Source organism: Lactuca virosa, chromosome 8, assembly GCF_052849685.1.
Source record: "Lactuca virosa cultivar CGN04683 chromosome 8, Lactuca_virosa_CGN04683_v6, whole genome shotgun sequence".
NCBI lineage: Eukaryota > Viridiplantae > Streptophyta > Magnoliopsida > Asterales > Asteraceae > Lactuca > Lactuca virosa.
This window is the reverse complement of record NC_136433.1, coordinates 381,338,648-381,351,862: the sequence shown is the minus strand read 5'-3', so window position 1 is coordinate 381,351,862 and position 13,215 is coordinate 381,338,648. Positions and strand designations below refer to the sequence as shown.

At 35.6% G+C, this 13,215-nt stretch overlaps 1 protein-coding gene across 1 annotated transcript; it reads left to right on the top strand.

The window, feature by feature from the left end:
- Nucleotides 1-5,046: 5,046 nt before the first annotated feature.
- LOC145129017 (phospholipid-transporting ATPase 3-like) lies at nt 5,047-12,524 on the top strand. Its single transcript, XM_079063773.1, has 26 exons — nt 5,047-5,520; nt 6,593-6,658; nt 6,797-6,858; nt 6,980-7,061; nt 7,170-7,280; nt 7,387-7,464; nt 7,565-7,661; nt 7,755-7,861; nt 7,984-8,049; nt 8,139-8,260; nt 8,343-8,430; nt 8,524-8,601; nt 8,689-8,805; nt 8,893-9,042; nt 9,119-9,223; nt 9,376-9,518; nt 9,587-9,688; nt 9,764-9,827; nt 9,925-10,137; nt 10,217-10,382; nt 10,445-10,524; nt 10,609-10,848; nt 10,931-11,320; nt 11,429-11,782; nt 11,871-11,974; nt 12,050-12,524. The coding sequence occupies exons 1-26, from the start codon at nt 5,332-5,334 to the stop codon at nt 12,354-12,356; spliced, it is 3,681 nt and encodes a 1,226-aa protein (XP_078919899.1). The 5' UTR covers nt 5,047-5,331; the 3' UTR covers nt 12,357-12,524.
- Nucleotides 12,525-13,215: the final 691 nt, after the last annotated feature.

The following is a 13,215-nucleotide window of genomic DNA, read 5'->3' as shown; positions in this document are numbered from 1 at the left end:
AACTTTGACTTATATGCTTGCACCACTTACTCATCAAATCATGCATAATAATACATTTTATAACATCAAGTTACTGACGCGTTTACATATCATCAATGCACAACCAATTTGTAAACTATAACTCATATATCTCCATTTAAAGATTATAAGATATTATCGTCCCAGAATTACTCGTGATGAATTCCATGAAGTAATTCTCTGAGCGTGAGTTAATCCAATACTTAAATCTCCATTTTCTAAGTACTCATGAATATTGCAGCAATACCATTGCCATGTCTAAAACTCATTAGACAATCTACAACTCAATTCATGACAGTTTTAATTCACTACTTACTTCCAAAAGTATGATTGACCGTGGACGTTTGAATAATCCATTTATTCTGGAAGTAAAACATGCAAAATGAAACACAAAGTAAACAACAGACAGAAGGTAGTAATCCAAATTATAAATAAATCTCTATTATTTAATCACCAAAAGTCAATTACATTTATTTTGTTACAAGTTTCAAAATAATCTAACTACTAAAACTAATATCATCTTTCAGACCAATGCTCCTGGCATGCTGAACGTGCTTGACCCTACTCAGACCCTTTGTCAGGGGATCTGCGAGATTCTCTTATGTTGATACCCTCTTCACGAAGAGGTGGCCTTCTTCTACTCTATGCCTGATGAAATTGTATTTTCTGTCGATATGTCTTGATCTGACATGATCTCTTGGTTTCTTTTTTAAGGCAACCACCCCTTCATTATCACAGAAAATCTCCATTGGCTCCTTGACGGTTGGAACAACTCCAAGGTCTCCGATGAAGTTCTTCAACCAAATAGCCTCCTTCGATGCTTCGCTCGCCGCTATGTACTCTGATTCATAGGTAGAATCAGCCACCGTCTCCTGTTTGGAACTTTTCCAGGTTATCGCTCCTCCATTTAGGGTAAACACCCAGCCTGACTGAGAACGGAAGTTGTCTTTGTCTGTTTGAAAGTTGGCGTCACTATACCCAATTATTCTCAACGTATCACCGCCACCAAGCACAAGGACCCAGTCCTTAGTTCTTCGCAGATACTTGAGAATGTTCTTAACTGCTATCCAATGAGCTCTACCTGGATTTCCCTGATAACGACTGACCATGCTCAAAGCAAAAGCAATATAAGGCCGAGTACATATCATAGCATACATGATAGATCCAACAGTAGAAGCATATGGAACTCTACTCATTTATGCTATCTGTGCATCAGTACTCGGGCTCTGGGTCTTACTCAGTTTGGTATTACTCTGTATAGGTAGTTCTCCTTTCTTGGAATTTTCCATACTAAAACGTGTTAGTACCTTTTCCAAGTATGTACTTTGACTAAGTCCAATCAAACTTTTACTCTTGTCTCTCAAAATTCTTATCCCCAAAATATAAGCAAACTCTCCCAGATCCTTCATAGTGAAACACTTTCCAAGCCAAGACTTAACATCTTGCAAAGTTGGAATGTCGTTTCCTATAAGAAGTATGTCATCAACATACAATACCAGGAAGGTTACTATACTCCCACTAGCTTTGACATATACACAAGATTCGTCTTCACTACTAGAGAAGCCAAACTCTTGACATTTTCGTCAAAGCAAAGATTCCATATGCCAGAAGCTTATTTCAATCCATATATTGATTTCTCAAGCTTACACACTCTATTCGGATACTTTGCATCCACAAAACCCTCTGGCTGACTCATGTAAACATCCTTAGCCAACTTCCCATTAAGGAAAGCGGGTTTGACATCCATCTGCCAAATTTCATAGTCATGAAACGCAGCTACGACTAGTATTACCCTAATAGATTTTATCTTAGCCACTGGTGAGAATGTCTCATCATAGTCAACCCCTGGGGTTTGAGTAAAGCCCTTCGCAACCAATCGAGCCTTGAAAGTGTGTAGCTTTCCATTCATGTTTGTCTTCTTCTTGAAGATCCATTTGCATCCAACTGTCTTACGACCTGATACATTATCAACCAAATTCCAAAATTGGTTGTCATACATGGACTTGATCTCGCTGTCCATTGCCTCTTGCCATTTGGCAACCTCAGGGCCTGCCATTGCTTCCTTGTAGTTAGAAGGTTCATCCAAATTTACCAGTGTACTATCACTGATAAACGTATCACCATCTGTAGTAATATGGAAACCATAGAACTCAGGTGGCATTCTAACTCTACTGGAACGCCTAAGAGGTAATGATTCATCAATTGGTTCAACTGAAATTTCTTTCTCAGGTTGAGCCCTAGTGTCTTTAGAGGTTCCTTCATCGTTTGATTCCTAAATCTCTTCAAGATCAGTTATACTCCCACTATCCTCTTTGCATATGAGCTCTCTCTCGCGAAAGACTCCCATTCGTGCTACAAAGACCACGTTCTCATTAGGTCTGTAGAACAAATATCCAAAGGACTTTTGTGGATAGCCGATGAAAATACATCTCTCACTGCGAGGTTCAAGATTGTTGTGAATCTCTCGTCTAACGAAAGCTTCACAACCCTAAACCTTGATATGTGCTAATGAGGGAACCTTCCCTGTCCACATCTCATGAGGTGTTTTGGCAACCTTCTTAGTTGGGACAAGATTAAGAATGTGGGCGATAGTCTCTAAGGCATACCCCCATAATGAAATTGGAAGAGAAGCTCGACTCATCATGGAACGAACCATGTCCAACAAGGTTCGATTGCGCCTCTCAGCCACACCATTAAGTTGTGGTGTCCTAGGAGGTGTCGGTTGTGAAACTATTCCACATTCCTTGAGGTCGTCGTGGAACTCGATACTCACCGCCTCTATTAGATATAAGCATCTTTATCTTCCTGCCCAATTCTCAACTTCTTTCTTAAACTCTTTGAACTTTTCAAAGTTTTCTGACTTATGCTTGATTAAGTAGATATATTCATATCTGCTATAATCATCAGTAAAAGTCACATAGAATTGATTATCATCCCTTGTGGTGGATCTGAAGGGTCCCCACACATCAGTGTGTATGAGATCTAACAATCCTTCATCTCTTTCACAAGAACCACTAAAAGGTGATTTTGTCATCTTACCTAAAAGACAAGATTCTCATGTATCATTTGACCTTAAGTCAAATGATTCCAACACTTCATCCTTTTGGAGTTGGGCGATGCATTTCTTGTTAACGTGTCCAAGACGACAATGCCACAAGCATGCTTTGTCTATATCATTAGACGAATCAATTTGAAAAACACTATCACCTAAATTGTCTACAATCATTACAGTTTCAGACACACCATCACAAGGTAAAGCTTCAAAATAAAAAGCACCATTTTTATAAGCAGAAATAGAACCACTCTCATCATTAAAAGAATATCTAAAACCTTGTTTAAACAATGCATGAAAGGAAATAATGTTTCGTGTCATTTCTGACGAGTAGCAACAATTTATTAAATCTAATCCTAACCCACTACTAAGCACTAAACCATAAACTTCAATCTTGGTGACAGGTGAAGATCGCATATTCCCCATGATTAAGTTCATCCTTCTATGTTCCACATCCCCACTTCTTTTTAGCCCATGTCAATCAGACAAATATGAAATCCACATCCTGTATCAAGGACCCAAGAACAAGAATATGATGAGTTATTAGATAAGATAGTGTAAATACCTGCCGAGGTTGGCTTCACATTGCCATCCTTGATATCCTGCAAGTATTTCGGGCAACTTCGTTTCCAATGCCCCTTGTCATTGCAGTAGAAGCAAATGACCTTTTTGGGATCAGAGACAGAGGGAGCATCAGAACTGGATTTTCCTTTGGGTCCTATGCTTGACGACCCAGCTTGGGACTTTCCCTTCCAGTTTTGCTTAAGAGGACCTTTCCTCTTTTTCCCCTTCCCTTGACCAATGGCCAGAATAGGAGCACTAGCAGGAGTGGAGGCAATACTTTTTCCCTTCATTCATGCTTCAGTTAGTTGTTCGCAGGAGGTTGTGCAACTGAGACAAAGTAGTTTCATTGTTGTTCAAATGATAGGTCAATATAAACTGATCATAACAACTAGGCAGAGAGTTCAACACTTCATCAAAATTCACATTGAGCGTGATAAGCCTGTCCACATATCATTGCATTCTCTGAACATGACTGCTAACAAACTCTCCCTCCTTCATCTTGCTAGCAATCAGGGACTTTACTACCGCGTACTTTTCTTGACGAGCTCGCTTATGGTATTTCTCCATAAGGTCCTTGTTCATCTCGTACGGCCAATAATCCTCATAATGTCTCTGCAATTCTGGAGTCATTGTGGCCACCATGATGCAAGCAACTTTTGTTGCATCATTATAGTGTTTCTTGTAGGCGTGTAATTTGCTTGCATAAAAGATGAGGTTTGTTCGGATTCCTCATCATTGTTATGCGTATTCTGATCCTGAATTCGCCTATTAGGCATGAATACCTTTGTCGGTATCATTGCTTCCGATCCATAAACTAAGTTGAATGGTGTATCTTGTATTGTCGTCCTTAGTGTTGTCCGAAATGCCTATAAAACATTGGATAACTCTTCTACCCATCATCATCATGTTGCTTCCCCTAACCTTGTTTTCAAGCCATGCATATGATTATGTTTGTCACTTTGATTTGCCTCTTTAATTTGCCTGCTTGCCTCAGTATGGGCCACAAAGGTGAAATTTTGCCGAATGTTACAAAAAAAGTTGTTACTATTCATTATGAAGCTGATTATATTAGATCTAAACATTTTAAAACCAAAATCGGATAAATGCAATCCTTATTTTTTGTAAAACCAATCTACCCTTCTGAATCAAAAAAAAAAGAAAAAAAAAGGATCAAATTTTATCCGACCCATATGCACATCTATTCGAGTGACACAAATAAGTCATTACCTATTGGCCCAAGATGTATATGATTATCATAATGCACCGAGTTGGCTCAAAGTCGTTAACCACTATGATCAAAGTCGTTAACTGCCACACCCGTTAATCTTAAATAGCGTCAACTCTTTAATTGTACGCGTTATGGCGCATTTTAGCAACGCCTCCGATGCGGAAATGTTCCAGGAGAAACGTCACCGTTACAGCCACGGAACTTGATATTCACGCGCTCTCTTAGCGCGTGGCCAAGCCGTACTAAGTTAATCGCTGTCTGTACCTCACGCTCTACGATCCAATTCGTGTGTTGGAACCCTCTACAACGAAGACGACGAATTGGGGGCGATTTGGTTTCATAAATCCTCCGCTCAGATAACTCTGACAAATTTTTGTAACAACATACTGTGTTTGTATGATTATGTGTTAGATTTGGCTTTTCGTCGGGGGTATTGGGTGATTTATCCGGTTGCGATCGGAGTAAAGTAATGAAGGGGTGGAGAGAGGCATCCGGATCAAGACAAAGCAGCGACAGTGCATCCGCTGGTACGCCGCTGGGTATTGACAGGAACCTCTCGTCGAACACCATCCGACTTGGTCGAGTTCAACCCCAGGCGCCAGGTCACCGCACTGTTTTCTGCAACGATCGCGAAGCCAACCAACTCGCGAAATACAAGGTGTGTGTCTTTACATCACAGATACAAGCAAATTGTGTTAAATTGTGTGATTGATTGAAATGATGATCTTTTTTTTCGCTTCATCTTATTATACCCTATAGATTTGGCACTCGAAGAGATATGAATTGGTATACTAACTAATAATATTTGGTGGTTCTAATGGTAATCTGATGACTATTAACAAAACTTTAACTGGATGCCATATAGAATTTGAGTTCAATGGAGTATGGATCATTCAAGATTAATAACCTTTAGGTCGAGCCTGGGTAGAAGAGTAGAGTAATTATCTGCTATAGCTTAACTTGACTTAGCTTTTGAAGGTATCAAGATCTACAGAAAACAGTATTTTGAAGATTGTAGAAGGAATAACGAGAACAAAGAAAGGATGAAATATAAACCAGCAGCTAACAGTGTTATTTTCCTTTCAACATCGTGTTTGTTATGTTGGAAATTATAAGTTTGTGGTTCAGTTAGCATGTTGTCACAATGGTATTAGTAAGATCAATCAACTAAGGCATGCCAATTTTAGTACATGTTATTTGCATTTTTTACTGAATTTCTGCTAACAAGATAACATTTGTTACACAAACAGTTGTTATACTCTTGAATTTGTTAACTCCCCATAATGAACTTGTGAGGTAGTTATGAAGCTAGAGGCTAGAACCTACATAAGAGGGATTGGTTCTTCTTATGGTATTAAAAATAAAATTATAATAGCAACATCAATTAACTATATATCTATAATGAATCACTCACATTCAATCAAATAAGCATCAATTAACTATTTGATGTTAATATTAGCACCAAGTATCCACTATCCACAAACATTAGTTAGCCATTAACATAACATCTGCTTTACATCTAAGATATCAAGCAACATTAAAAACTTATGAACTATTGAAAGCAAAATCAAACCACTAAATAAAGTTAAAAACATAATAACTACTAACAATCGTTTACCCTTATGCCCATAAACAAAAACAAAGAGAAGAAAAAGTTCATTGATCTATGGATGAAGAGAATAATAGCTTGCATTGACTATAATCTAACTGATGTGAAACAAACCTTTCAGGGAAATTCTGTATCAACAACAAAGTACAATGTTGCTACCTTTTTACCAAAGGGGCTCTACGAACAGGTAATTCATTTCAAACATTTACTGAAGTTAATAAAGTATAAAGTGATCCATTTTACTAAACATTGTTGAAGTTAATTGTTCATTTGAGCCTTGTATCTTTATATGTTACTGAAATAGTTTCTTGTTCATAATTGACAGTTTAGGAGGGTGGCTAACCTGTACTTTCTTACAATCTCTTGTTTATCATTTACACCTGTCAGGTATGTCTTCTGAAAAATAACCCTAAAGATAAACATGTTATTTGCCATGTTATTATGCATCAAAACTCACTTTCTCTTTTTGATAAATGTTAAATGTGTTCAATTTTTTTTTGATATGCAGTCCTGTTAGTCCAATCACAAATGTTATTCCACTTAGTCTTGTGCTTTTTGTATCTCTTGTCAAGGAGGCATTTGAAGACTGGGTGAGCAATATTAAATTCTAGACTTATTGTGTTTAATTTTATTCATTGACAATGGTTTTAAAAGTTGGTTATATAACTTTTATCTCAACAAAACTCTACTTTTAACAGAAACGTCTTCAAAATGATATGACAATAAATAATACAGCTGTTGATGTGCTTCAAGATCAAAGGTGGGAATCCATTCCCTGGAAGAAGTTACAGGTTGGAGATGTTGTCAGAGTAAGTATGCTTCCACAATTTCTCTTCTTTATGACACTGAGAAGTCATATTTTTCTCACATTTCTTATTGGCATTCATGCAAATTTAAATGTTTACGTTGTTACAGGTGAAGCAGGACACTTTCTTTCCAGCTGATTTGCTACTCCTTGCAAGTACAAATACTGATGGTGTCTGTTATACTGAGGTCTCTCTTTTAATGTCATGTTTATGTTACATGATACATGATACATGATACATGAAACCATATAGATTAGCTTTATCTTTTTTATTCTTTTATGTATCAGACTGCAAATCTAGATGGTGAAACAAATCTTAAGATCAGGAAAGCTTTGGAGAAGACATGGGATTATTTGACTCCTGAGAAAGCCTCAGAATTTAAAGGTTTGAATCTTTTTTTGAGATTGAATATTTATGTATTTTGTTTCATCTGTTTAAATATTGAATATTTATGTATATTGATCCATTTATTTTCAGGTGAAATACATTGTGAACAACCAAACAATTCGCTCTATACCTTCACTGGAAATTTGCTACTTCAAAAGCAAACTTTACCCATTGGTCCAAATCATATTCTGTTGCGAGTAAGATATAAATAGTTACCTTTTTGTATATTTCAGATAACTCACATTTTTCCCTTTCTGCCCTTCATGTCTCAAGTGATTTACTTTTCCAATTATTCTTATTTTTCTTTATTGCATTTCAGGGATGCAGTCTACGTAACACAGAGTACATTGTTGGGACTGTAATCTTTACTGGACACGAGACAAAGGTTTTGAATTGAATCTTTCTCTAGGTTCAAATTTCCATTATTACCCCTCCCCCTTCTCTTTCATATTAAAAATTTATTTTTAATGTCAGGTAATGATGAATTCCATGAATGTTCCTTCCAAGAGGAGTACACTTGAGAGGAAACTTGACAAAGTAATAGCCACACTTTTTGGTGTTCTTCTCTCCTTGTGTTTAATTGGTGCCATAGGCAGGTAAGTGACTAATTATTATTATTATTATTATTATTATTTTTTTTTCTTGTTTGTAATAATTTTATTCCACAAAACATTGCAGTGCTGTATTTGTAAATAACAAGTATCACTACTTAATGCTTTGGGTTAATGGTGATTCTCAACAGTTCAATCCAAGCAACAGATTTGTGGTATTGTTTTGCTTGCTGATGTGAGAGGAATTATGTTTTTATGTTTCTTTTTTTTGTATTTACTGTTACTAATTTTGGTTATTTTTCTTCCAGGTTTTTATTTTAAGTATCTTTACCCTTATTACACTGTATTCGCCAATTATTCCAATTTCTCTTTATGTTTCTATCGAGGTAGGTTTATAAAGTTATATCCTGGTTTTGCATTGTGATGTCAAAATGATTTGTTTTAAATAGTTTTTTTTTTTTTTTTTTTTTTAGATGATCAAATTTATCCAGTCAACTAAGTTTATAAACAACGACTTGAGGATGTATCATAGTGAAACAAATACCCCTGCGTTAGCACGCACATCAAATCTAAATGAGGAACTTGGACAGGTAATAATTTTTTTAGTTATGTTAAAATTACTATTTTGCCCTCATTTTGTAAATGTATTTACTGAGATGCTTGAATGAATGTGACAGGTGGAGTATATTTTTTCTGATAAAACGGGAACTTTGACAAGAAACTTGATGGAGTTTTTTAAATGTTCAATTGCTGGAGGGACTTATGGATCTGGTGTTACTGAAATAGAAATGGGAGCAGCAAGGAGGAATGGTGTAAATGTTAAGGAGGTATGTATGATGATCTGTCATATAAAAATGGAATTTGATTTGTTAAATGACATCTATGCCCTTGCAAATTTAACAGGTACAAAAAACATCTAATACAGCACGTGAAAAGGGTTTCAATTTTGATGATAGTAGACTCATGCTTGGTTCTTGGAGAAATGAACCTAATCCTGAAATGTGCAAGGTATAGAAAAATGTAACAAATTTTATTTTATCTGTTATCAAAATGTTGCGTTTGGAATTATGTACAAGCTTTTAGGTTAATATGAATATTACACAACTTCTGTTATGTGGTCATTTTTTTTTTATATAAAACAATGTTGTTCTTTTATTCAGGAATTTTTCAGATGCCTTGCTATATGCCATACTGTACTCCCTGAAGGTGAGGAATCCCCAGAAAAACTTCGATATCAAGCTGCATCTCCAGATGAAGCTGCTTTAGTCACTGCAGCAAAAAATTTTGGCTTCTTTTTCTACAGGTTTTTTATATCATTTTCTATTTTTTATTTTATATCATTTTACTAATGCAAAAACATGAATTCTTCAGGCGTACACCTACTCAGATTTATGTTCGTGAATCACATGTTCAAAAAATGGGATCCGTTCAAGATTGCAAATATGAAATCTTGAATGTCCTTGAGTTTAACAGGTATATAACATTTTCTATTTTTTATTTAAATCATTTTACTAATTTACCAAAACTGTTTATTATTTTTTTTAATAGTACAAGGAAACGTCAATCTGTTGTTTGTCGTTATGAAGATGGAAGGCTTGTATTATACTGCAAGGTAATTCCTCTAGTAAAAAAAAAACATGTCTTGTAACTAAAAAGCCAACTGTTAAATTTGTAAAACTGACTCTAATACAGAATCTGCCCTTTGATAGGGAGCTGATAATGTTATTTTTGAGAGATTAGCAAGTGGAAATGATGAATTAAAGAAAGTTTCACGTGAACATTTGGAGCAATATGGAGAAGCTGGATTGCGAACTCTTTGTTTGGCCTATAAGGATTTAAGTCCAGACATGTATGAAACTTGGAATGAGAAATTTATCCAGTCAAAATCTGCCTTACGAGATCGTGAAAGAAAATTGGATGAGGTAATAATTGAGATTCCATTTCCTTAAAAATTCACAAACAAAACAATATTTATATTTATATTTAAAAAACATGTGACAGGTGGCGGAATTAATAGAAAATGATCTTACTTTAATTGGATGCACGGCTATAGAAGACAAACTTCAAGAAGGGGTACCAGCCTGCATAGAAACTCTTGCTAAAGCTGGAATTAAGATCTGGGTGCTTACAGGAGACAAACTGGAAACTGCAATAAATATAGCATATGGTAATCATTACTTGTTAATTAATAAATAATAAATTAATCACTAATGTTTTGAATTTTTGCAGCTTGCAAGTTAATTAACAATGACATGAAACAGTTTGTGATCAGTTCAGAAACTGATGCGATCAGGGACGTTGAGAACAGAGTAAGAAGTTCTTTTAAATAAATATTTTTTTTTTAAAAAAGAAAAAAGAAGAAAATTCAATTTGATGTCAAACTCTTGTTGTAGGGTGATCAAGTGGAAATTGCTCAATTTATAAGAGAAACAGTGAAAAATGAGCTTCACAAGTGCCATGAAGAAGCACAAAGTATCATTCATGGTTCAACTGGACAGAAGTTGTCCCTTTTGATAGATGGAAAGTGTTTGATGTATGCTTTAGATCCAAGTTTGCGCTCAACTTTGCTTAGTTTGAGCTTAAGTTGCAATTCTGTAGTCTGCTGCCGTGTTTCTCCTCTACAAAAGGCACAGGTAAAATGACTCTTTTACCCCTGAGCCTGACAATTTCAAGCAGAAAGTATATGTTTAGTGGATTATATTTTACAATTTACAGGTGACAAGACTGGTGAGAAAAGGTGCAAATAAAATAACACTAAGTATTGGTGATGGAGCTAATGATGTTGGGATGATTCAAGCAGCTCATGTTGGTGTTGGGATAAGTGGTTTGGAAGGAATGCAGGCAGTGATGGCTAGTGATTTTGCTATTGCTCAGTTTCGCTTTTTAACAGATTTACTTCTTGTCCATGGCCGATGGTCTTATCTTAGATTATGCAAGGTTGTTTCCTACTTCTTTTACAAAAATCTTACTTTCACTTTGACTCAGTTTTGGTACACCTTCCAAACTGGCTACTCTGGTCAAAGATTCTATGATGATTGGTTCCAGTCGCTCTATAATGTTTTTTTTACTGCCTTACCTGTCATCATTGTTGGACTCCTTGATAAGGTACCCCTACCCCCTCTTTCAATGTTACTTCAAAATATAAACGGATTGTTCCAATGTTCATATCATCTGTTGATGATAATCAGTTTAACATATGTAAAAAATTGGCAGGATGTGAGTGCATTACTGTCGAAAAAGTACCCACAGCTATACAAAGAAGGAATACAAGATGCATACTTCAATTGGAAAGTTGTGGGGACTTTAGCTTGCTTTTCAGTTTACCAATCAGTAGTTGTCTACAACTTTGCTGTGTTTTCAAGTACAACCGGTTTAACCTCAGCTGGAAAGATGTTAGGGCTGTGGGATATCAGCTCAACCGCATTCACATGCCTTGTCATAACTGTCAATTTACGTCTTCTTATGATGTGCAACACTGTCACAAGGTGGCACACTATAAGTATTGGAGCCAGCATTCTTGCATGGTTCGCCTTCATCTTCATATACTCCATTGTCTTTGTAAATAAGGTACCACTACCACACATCTTTTTCTAATTAATTTTCTTGTATCACATATATATATCTAATGATGGATGTTTTTCATATTTAACTTTAGGGGACGTATTTCACCATTTATGTGCTCATGAGCACTCCCTACTTCTACCTGTTAACCATTCTTGTCCCCATTGTTGCTCTTTTGGGTGACTTTTTGTACCAAGGGTAAGTAAGCTTTTTCACAGATCGACAGTACACAATACATAGTACTTGATGATTCTTTTTTTTTTTGTGATGTAGGGTACAAAGATGGTTCTACCCGTACGATTACCAAATCGTTCAAGAAATCCACAGACACGAGCCGGAGTCAATCGGGGCGGGATTATTAGAAGTCGGGAACCAGTTAACTCCAGAAGAAGAAAGGCGATACGCGTTTGCTCTACTTCCAAGAGAAAAGTCAAAGCACACAGGTTTTGCGTTTGACTCACCGGGATACGAGTCCTTTTTCGCTACACAACAAGGAGTAACTGTTCCTCAAAAGGCATGGGATGTCATCAGACGTGCCAGCATGAAACCTAAGAGATCAACTCGAGATAGTCGCTCTTAGAATTTGTACACCAAAAAAAAAAAAAAAAAGAACAAAAAATTAGGGGATTATTATGTACTTTTTTGAGGTTTGTTTTTTTTTTGGGATATTTTTGTAAGTTTGAACAGATGTATAATTTGATGGGAGTAGAACCTTATTAGAGTGATATTAATAGTCTTGATTCTTTTATTCATCTTTTTACTACTTTTTTGATTTGTAAGTTGGTTGTAGAACCTACGCTAAAACATATTCTGATATTTTATGTATACATGTTTATTGTTGTTGTGTGTGCTTTTATTGTATATATTATTTTATTTATGAAAACAATTTGTTGAGGATAATAAAAAGCACACTAAAACACATCGATAAAAAAACTAAAACACATGGATAAAAAATAATATTTTGCTTGTTATGTTTTGGAATCAAATTACATTTAACCAAAATAAAAAATACGTTTAATAAACAATTTGTTGATGCAAGGACCCTAGTGCTAACTAGAATGGAATGTTGTGACCACTAACTCTAGACGTGACATCTTTTCACTAAAGTAATGCCCTAATTCTATTGAAGAATATGAGACCAAATAAAAAGAGATAACGAATAAATGAGTCTCTTTACCTTCTAGATTTTTAATTTTTTTTTTGTTGTTATTCATGTATGGGGACATGTTAATTTCTTCTATATCGTTCCAATTTTATCGGACGTCTAGATGGGACAAAAAGATTAATAGATTTTTTAATTTTGTTTCATAGTGTATTTACTAATTTTTGTGCAGATGGAGGTGATGGTCAAATCGAACATCAGATGCTAGTGATATACCCTAGGACGTTAAAATGTTAGATACATAAGAATTGGATAAATACCAAAACATAAAATAAAG

Bases quoted from the DNA above. Each gene is read 5' to 3' on its own strand.
- LOC145129017 (XM_079063773.1), top strand. From the start codon at position 5,332: ATGAAGGGGTGGAGAGAGGCATCCGGATCAAGACAAAGCAGCGACAGT. The intron at 7,662-7,754 runs GTTTGAATCTTT...ATTTATTTTCAG, and splicing joins GAAAGCCTCAGAATTTAAAG to GTGAAATACATTGTGAACAA. The intron at 11,975-12,049 runs GTAAGTAAGCTT...TTTGTGATGTAG, and splicing joins GGTGACTTTTTGTACCAAGG to GGTACAAAGATGGTTCTACC.